The sequence below is a fragment of the Phytophthora infestans genome, genomic scaffold, assembly GCF_000142945.1.
Source record: "Phytophthora infestans T30-4 supercont1.36 genomic scaffold, whole genome shotgun sequence".
In the NCBI taxonomy this organism is placed as follows: domain Eukaryota; phylum Oomycota; class Peronosporomycetes; order Peronosporales; family Peronosporaceae; genus Phytophthora; species Phytophthora infestans.
In genome coordinates, this window is record NW_003303723.1 from 1,058,660 (window position 1) to 1,066,846 (window position 8,187).

An 8,187-nucleotide genomic window follows, 5' to 3' on the forward strand; every position below is an offset into this window, starting at 1 on the left:
CGCTCGCTCATCGATACCCAGTTCGTCGCGCCGTACCAAAAGGAAAATGCTGCGTGCTTTCTCTCTGAAGTGGGGGATGGTGTGACGGGCCCATCGTCACACATCGCCATCGCACTCAATGCGATGGCCAATCAGCTTGTAGAACACATCTACTGGTTGGCGTGGTCCGAGACCACGCCGTTAACTTTCAATACATCTCAGAGTCTAATTTGCCTGCTTCCTCACGCACAGTGTACGTAAGGTAACGGGTTGCTGAAAGCCCGTTACAATTTTACTTCAATTGGTAGCATACAAAGTAATATGTACTATAGCACAGCAATGAGCAACCATCGCGTCCTCAAACGTAGAGGTGGGGAGGGTGGAGACAGTGGTGGGCGGTTGCCTGCAACGTCATTTGTTCACGGTAGCTGCTGCTAGTGCTGCAGCGCAACCACTGACCAGCACTATAGTGATATCAACGGCTTCGGAGTCCATTGATTCAGGTTCTAGTTATAAAATGAATGGCAAGTAGAACCAAACTGTTCTGAAGCACATACGTGCTCTAGCCAAATCACCTCGCTGCATTGGGTCTGAAAGACAGCGTGCTAGAACGCGACAGATGAAAATAGCACAAAGTGCCCTGATATTTTGACCTTTAAAACGAAATTAAACTTTCAGCGCAGAATGCGTGCCAGTACCTGAACCAGGGCCTGAATGCGACAAAGCACTTTGTTGAAAATGCTTTCTGCAGTATTTCTTTCTAGTTTGTAGGTGATGCGCGAAATTATCGGGCACCTACCACAAATTAAGCTTCTCCACGCATTTAAACGGATCGTCCAATCATTTCAGACGTGATATGAAAGTTCTAGCTAATATCGAACTTTGTGGAACTTTAGCGTATCGATAGCTCATTTTCCACATGAAAACCCACCGATTAGCTGTACCTATTAAAAATAAACCGAATGGTTCTAATACTTAAATGTGTACCACATTAGAGCCAAATGGTAAAATTTACCAATGGTAAAATTGACCATTGGTAATTTTGTAATGTTTTGTGGGACGGAGGTACCAGCGAACTTCTCGCTGCGTGTGCTACGGTATTCACGCACCCCCCCCCCCCCAAGAAAATATGAACATATTCAAGTCGACCGGTAGGCACTACAAAATACAAACTACACCGCATTTTACAGAAACAAAGTGCTCTTATTAAACTTGATAATACTTTAGCGATAGTGTGCGAATTGTTTTTAGAGACCTCAATAGGGGCAGCCTACAGAAACATTCCTTCTAACGTGGAGCTTTTCGGCTTAACCTGTTTTACAAAGTAGGCTACACAACAGCGAAATCTGTATTAACCGTAACAAAAGACTACAAGACAGAAGTTATCAAAAATGATTAAAATAAAAAACATGCAAACCTTAAAAACGCATATCGTCTCTGCCAATTTTTAGTTGGTGTGGGTCACACTCTACAAAACCCGTTTTCTTTGCAGCAGACTCATTATACAGACCCGCACGACTGCCGGCGCTGTGAGGTCGGCCGCCTTTTAAAGCGTAGCAGCTCTCCCCCTGTCCGCTCGAGGGCATGAGCGACATTCCCATTCAGTTGGGCCACTATCGGCTGGGCAAGACGCTCGGCATCGGCTCATTCGGCAAAGTAAAGTGTGCGTTTTGTCATCTCTTTTTGCAACTTGTTGCCTCTCGATTAGGTAAACTTTGCCACTTCCGCACTGGCAAAAAAGCAACTAACACAGGTTGCCATCTACACAGTGGCCGAACATGACATCACAGGCCACAAAGTAGCCATCAAGATCCTCAACCGCAACAAGATCCGCAGCCTCGACATGAGCGAAAAGGTGCGACGCGAGATCACACTGTTGCGTAAGATGCGCCATCCACACATTATCCGCCTGTATGTGTATCCCCTCTTCGTATTGCAATATTCAGGACCGAAGTATGACAATAACGTCGTGTTGCCGCATTTTTTTGCTAGATACGAGGTGATCGACACGCCCACGGACATCTTCATGGTGCTCGAGTACATTGCAGGCGGAGAGCTCTTCGATTACATCGTGTCTAAAGGCCGAGTACGTTGCTAAATTTTTTTACTTCCATTATTTAATTTTTAATTAATTTTTTTTTATTTTTCTAGTTGGCTCCAGAAGAAGCGCGACATTTCTTCCACCAGATCATCTCGGGAGTGGAATATTGCCATTTCCACCGTATCGTACACCGAGACCTGAAGCCCGAAAACTTGCTGCTAGACGCAGACAATAACATCAAGATCGCAGACTTCGGACTGTCCAATAGCATGGAAGATGGAGATTTCCTGCGCACGTCGTGTGGCTCTCCCAATTACGCCGCGCCCGAGGTGATTTCTGGCAGTCTGTATGCTGGTCCAGAGGTGGATGTGTGGTCCTGTGGCGTCATTCTGTACGCGCTACTGTGTGGCAGTCTTCCGTTCGATGACGAGAGTATCCCCAATTTGTTTAAAAAAATCCGTGGCGGCATGTACTCGCTGCCCAGCCACCTGTCCGAGATGGCGCGCGACCTCATCCCGCGCATGCTCGTGGTGGACCCCATGAAGCGTATCACGATCCCGGAGATCCGACAGCATCCCTGGTTCCAAATCGACCTCCCACCGTATCTGCAACATCCACCTGAAATTGTGGAAAACCAGGTATTTTTTATCATTTTTATGATGAAAAATATTCGGATTATAATTCTGACTATTTTTGCATTTTTGCAGACTTTCAAGATTGACGACGAGTGCTTGTCGCAGTGTTTGGCACTGAGCTACGCCGCGAATATCGGACATGACCAGCTGGTTGCGTTGCTTATGAGACGAGAGAATCATCCGCTTCGAGTGGCTTACGAGCTGATCTTAGATCATAAGAACGCCAAGATCCGAATCGATGGTGTGTGTCACACTATATTTTGTGTATTTGTGACCGATTATGAGCTCACATGTTCGTGTTTTTGGGTACAGAACTACGTGACGTTCGGACGGTGAATAACAAGCCCAAGACGTTCTCGACACCTGAGCCTAGTACGTTGCTATTACCAGGGCGAGGACCTCTTCCCATGGCTGCATCGCCCTTGATCACGCCGTCATCAGCGCTCCAGGATCCTCGGAATTTCGGTGGTCGTGGGATTAGTATTCCGGGACAAGCACCTCGAATGTCAACAGGAGGCAACGGTATGCCCGGCTTTGACGACGGTCACGGCGGCGCAGCTCCTACCCCCAAGCGACGACGATGGTACCTGGGTATTCAGTCGAAAAAAGAGCCCGCTCACGTCATGTCGGAGGTGTACAAGGCGCTGTTTGTGCTCCACTTTGAGTGGAAAGTCGTGGCGCCGTACCGTGTAAAGTGTCGATGGCAATCGCCTGCAGGAGACCCCAATGGAGGCGCCGTGATGAACGCGGAAGACGCGAAACTGCAACAACAGATGCAACGCATCAAGATCGGCTTGCAGCTGTACAAGGTGCAGCAACACATCTATCTCTTGGACTTCCAGCGTCTGGATGGCAATGCCTTCACGTACATGAACCTCTGTGCACGCATCATTACGGAGCTCAAGACGCTCTCGGGGATCCGACCGCTGGCTAGTGGCCACGACCCACGCTTTGGAGATGGCAACATGAACTCGGTGCACTTACACCAGCACAATCCACACGCTCAAGGCGCTCAGTGAACTTTGTGACTTGCAGAAACGTATGTTGTCATCTTTTGGCTACATGTTTCGTTTAAAACAACCTCCAGGACTTAATCATGTTACCTCTTTGGTTTTATACATTGCATTCTGCTAATGTGCGAGGTTCAAGATTGACTGCTAATAGGCCCAGACGGGAGCATTTGGCTTGACGGAATCGACACTCGTTCCCGTATAATTGGCCGTTGGAAGCGCAGACAGGACTGTACGTCTGTGTGCAGGTAGCTGGACATTGTGGCATGACGTTGACGTCTTCGCAGGACCCGGAACGGATCAGTATTAGACTCTGGTTGCAACGTTGTTGACGTCTGAAGTAACACAAGTTTTGCATTGTTCCTGCACTTGTACACACCGGATCTAGCACGGTAGAGCAGGTTGTACTTGTAGTTGCGAGGCAGTTGGTACTGGGGCTTGTTGGTGGAGGGTTATACTGCGTGTTAAGAGCCTTTTCAGCTGCACAAAGGCCACGGAAAATGACGTGTAGGTCGGTGTTGCCAGTCGAACAGCGAGCTTCTTTGAGGAAGCACGAGTTGGCGTACGAAACGTTGTCCGAGCCACAGACTGGAGAGCTTATGAGTTGACAATTGAGCTTGCATGTTGATGTGGGCGTGGTGATGATGGAGGATTGTTTTGGCTCGCAGACAGCTTCGGGTAGACAGGGGGCACTTGCACAAGGGGTCACGCCACGTAAGATACACGTTTGATCGTCGCCGCATCGACCTGGAGCGCACAATTGCGCGCAATACTCGGCGTTGTTGTACACGAAACACTGCTCGTACTGGCCACAGACACGTGCACAACTTGTTGGGAGTGTAGCTGCGTCAATTAGACGTAGCCACAGCAAGATCCATGTGATAATTAGTAAGAAATAACTCTTCATGATTCGATGCGACGTTTTAAGGTTTTCACAAATATTTCGCTTACCCTTTGAAAGTTTTGGACATTCTTTCCTATTTGTCGTAAATATTTCGTTTACCCAAAGAAATTGAAGTTAGCATGTTGTTGGACGCACAGAGTTGCTGCAGCATCTCGAGTTGTTGACGTTGCATGGCTTCCAGTCGCTTGTTGGACTCCATGATAGCGTCGAGTTTCGCCATGCTTTCATCCTTGTCACTCTGTTGTCGCCCCGGAAAGATGGAGCCAAGTCGAGTGTTGTCACTCGAGCAAGTAGAAACGTTGCCCTCTGTCTTTAGTCGCTTTGGCAACGTTAAATCTTCAGCTACAGACTCGCGTTTTAGTCGCTTCTCTTCGACTGCTGATAGCAGCTCCTGTACGTCTGTACTATCGTTTTCTTCCTTGAAAGCAACTTTCTCTTCCTCCGTCCCGAAATTTTCCTCTTTTCGGACAGTTTCTGGTGCTCGTCCGGATAACACTGGGTGTCTCTCTTTAAACCTACGCAGCCATCCATCCTTGAGTTTCTCGCCAGTTTCTCCCGTTAGTGCATAGTAATATTCGTTCGCTCTAGCTAGAATGTCCTTCTTGGTGACTGTTGTGCCCTGACTTTGCATGGCTAGAATCCAAGTTACCAGCTCCTGTTCCGGTTCTCCCTCTAGAAGAGGCCTCGGCCCTCTTCTCTTATCAACTTCCCCTCGTTGAACGCGTAACACTCGACGACGGATTGTGCGTTGATGTAATAGTGGGAAGCGCTGCGTCACTTCGCTCATAGGTCTCCCTGCTAGATACATCTCCACTGCTGCGTCCATGTGCTTCCTATTGTATTTCCTGGTCTTTGCAGGACCTTCTTCTGCATCATGTGTGGCCTCTGACTGCTTAGTGGCCTCAGGGTCGTCGGAATTCTCCTCTTTTTGCTCCAAAACAGGTAGAGTGGCGTCATTTAATGCAAATTTTACAGTAGAATCTTCGTTTGTAGCTGGCGCTGCGTTTTGGACCGCTGCTGCGCTCCCGGAGCGTAAACTGAGCTCGGGATGTCTCGCAATGAAGCGATTGCACCAGCCCATTCCCACCGTTTGGGATGGTTTTTGGTCCTGCGATGAATTTTTGTTCTGACGGAGCATTTCTTGAGCTTGCGCGATGACGTCGTCACGCGAAACGCGCTGTCCTGCGCTCTGTTTTGCTAGCACCCAATGCGCTACTTGCACCTCAGTTTCCATAGACAGCAGCGGCTTCGGCCCGCGTCGGCGCGCGGGGCTGTCAGCGGCAGCGGCATCCGTGGTCTCCTTGCGCGGCATGAAGAATGAAGTTAGAAATTGAATGGAATTTTTCAGACTAAATTTAGCTTCTTAACCTGATATTGTAAAATTTACCAGTATTCCCTAAAACGTTAACAAAAAAAATGTTGAAGCCTTTTTAAATTTGTAAAATATTCACTAAAAAGACACTGGAAAACCTACGTCGATTCTCACGCATGCAGTACAAAAATCTACGCGTTAAAGCTAGCCACTCGCTCACAGCAAGTAGCTTAAAAGTTGTACTTTTTGTTCTCCAGCACACGACGCAGCATCCAGTCGTCTGTGTCTTTCACACTCGCGGAAGTGAATGCACCCATCATGGAGATCGAGGACAACGTCGTTGGCACGCTGTTCCCTCGTCGTTGTCGAGATGTTTTGTTTTGTTTTGTTTGGTGAGGTGTATTGTGTTACCAGCTTGCTGCCTGAACTCTAATAACCATTCCCGACTAGCTTGTGTTGCACCGTCGAGTTGTCCTTGCTCCTCTCCTTCTGTGCTACTTCTTCCTTTTGTCTTCCGGGCTTGCTATCTGGTGCCTGGATCACGTTCGCTGCTCACTCCTTTCCTCCATTGGTTGACGTCCCCTTGTATCCACATCTCCGCCAATGTTCTCAGTTCGTGCTCCATCCCCTCCGCCTCCGCCGTGAACATCACGCTCAAAATCGTCGTCGAGATGTTCCAACATATCGTCGAGATCCACCTGCTGACCCCAGTAGGTCCCCCAGCCGCCGCCAAGACCTTGCGTGGGCCATAAAGAGATATCGAAAGGTTTGCCTTCACACCCGCTGGACGTCGACCATCCCCCGGGTGACCCATCCAACGATCGATAGCATTTGTCGGGACATTGAGGAGAACCGTCTTTGGCCAGGTCTCCGATGTAGAGCTTCCCCATTGAGTTATCCGACCAGCCTAATTCCGAGGCTTCCTTCGCAGCAAAAACCACAATATTCACCTTGATCTCGTCGTATGGCCAGCAGTTGTAGCCGATCAGCCAGCGATTCCACGCTGCGTGTTGACGAGTCAACACGGGCTGGAGCTTCTTGGCGATCTCCTTAGTTAGTTTGGTGCTGCTGCTGTCCCAGCGGATGCAGTAGTTGATGGTTCCTTTATTGGCCACAAGATGGTCTAAGATCCAGTTGTTGTACACCATAACTTCATCTTTGATTCGGTTGTCCCAGACCCACTGCAAGTCCTTGGGGGAGATATAAGTGTCAGGATCGCCGACAATGCAACCCCCGGTCTTGGACCTGATGGTTCCGAACGTGGCGTGCTCGCGACTGCTAGTGTTACTAGATGTTTGGGCTGTCGGTCGTTGCTCCTGTTGACCTGTTTCAATCGTTGCCGATGTCGGTGTGCTAGACGATGAATCTGTCACAGAAATTTGTGTCTGTAACGAGTCCCCTTCTTCACCAACATTGCTGGAAGTCGTTGGCGTCTCATTCTTTGATGTCGCAGCAGGACGGTTCTCGAACTCCGCCGACGAGGTTGATGGTGGTAAACTGGGTTCACTAGACGTCGGTAGAATTTTAACGGGGTCGTATACAGGTCAGGCCTGATTATTGGGTCAGGTTCCATTTCCAACAGGATCTTCCTACAGAAGAAGAAGAATCGAGCAGTGAAGAAGATGACGAGGCTGTAGACGTCGACAGTGATGATGACAACGAGGGCGTCTCTGGTACTAGCAGCGAAGAGGACGCTGCTAGTACCAATTTGGGCGCAGGTGTGATCAGCAATGACAGTGATGCCGATGAAGGCGACACTGAAGCCGACCAACCTCGTGCCGCGCAGACCATCGTGGTCTAAGCATTCTAACCCAACTGCTTAGCTTCGTATCTTTCACTTCAATATGTAGCTTAGCAATTGGTCCTGTGTTTGGTAGGGCCGTCAGGAAACCCGCCTGACCCAATTATCAGGCCCTACCCGTAAACGACCCCAAAAATAGCTAACCCTAGACGTCGTCGGGGCCATCGTGGTGTAGATTCACTCGTCCGACCCACTGCACTCCAGGCTACCAGTGAAGAGGTCCTCATCCAAACCACTGCATTCAAGACTTCCATCCATTCCCAGAGGTCCGTTCTCCTGATCACTGTATCCGCTCGGCGGTGTCCAGCTTTGATCACCCATTCCGCTAGAGAGGTCACTTGTCAGGATTTACTGCCACTTGACGGATTCCACGCGGAGGATGTGTCTGTCGAAAAAGCGTGATAGCACCTTGTCTGGAATCATATGTAGCTGACGACGATGACTGATTGACTGGTTATCGTCCCCGAACCCCTCAAAGCCACAGCGAACAAGAAACAGTCGAGTC

The 8,187-nt window shown here is 49.2% G+C and overlaps 4 protein-coding genes across 4 annotated transcripts; 1 reads left to right on the top strand and 3 right to left on the bottom strand.

Moving 5' to 3' along the window:
- Window positions 1-1,563: 1,563 nt before the first annotated feature.
- On the top strand, window positions 1,564-3,674 carry PITG_14707 (SNF1-related protein kinase catalytic subunit alpha, putative; the record flags this gene model as incomplete). The annotated part of the gene is made up of 6 exons (XM_002898540.1): window positions 1,564-1,642; window positions 1,749-1,890; window positions 1,972-2,065; window positions 2,131-2,658; window positions 2,728-2,896; window positions 2,968-3,674. 6 exons carry the CDS (start codon window positions 1,564-1,566, stop codon window positions 3,672-3,674), a joined length of 1,719 nt encoding a protein of 572 aa, XP_002898586.1.
- Window positions 3,675-3,768: 94 nt separating this feature from the next.
- PITG_14708 (uncharacterized protein) lies at window positions 3,769-4,572 on the bottom strand (the record flags this gene model as incomplete). Its single annotated transcript, XM_002898541.1, has 1 exon — window positions 3,769-4,572. The coding sequence occupies one exon, from the start codon at window positions 4,570-4,572 to the stop codon at window positions 3,769-3,771; it is 804 nt and encodes a 267-aa protein (XP_002898587.1).
- A 506-nt stretch (window positions 4,573-5,078) lies between these two features.
- PITG_14709 (uncharacterized protein) lies at window positions 5,079-5,650 on the bottom strand (the record flags this gene model as incomplete). The annotated part of the gene is made up of 3 exons (XM_002898542.1): window positions 5,079-5,084; window positions 5,180-5,419; window positions 5,582-5,650. 3 exons carry the CDS (start codon window positions 5,648-5,650, stop codon window positions 5,079-5,081), a joined length of 315 nt encoding a protein of 104 aa, XP_002898588.1.
- Window positions 5,651-6,420: 770 nt separating this feature from the next.
- Window positions 6,421-8,003, bottom strand: PITG_14710 (uncharacterized protein; the record flags this gene model as incomplete). The annotated part of the gene is made up of 3 exons (XM_002898543.1): window positions 6,421-7,205; window positions 7,475-7,678; window positions 7,877-8,003. The coding sequence occupies 3 exons, from the start codon at window positions 8,001-8,003 to the stop codon at window positions 6,421-6,423; spliced, it is 1,116 nt and encodes a 371-aa protein (XP_002898589.1).
- Between the last annotated feature and the right edge of the window lie 184 nt (window positions 8,004-8,187).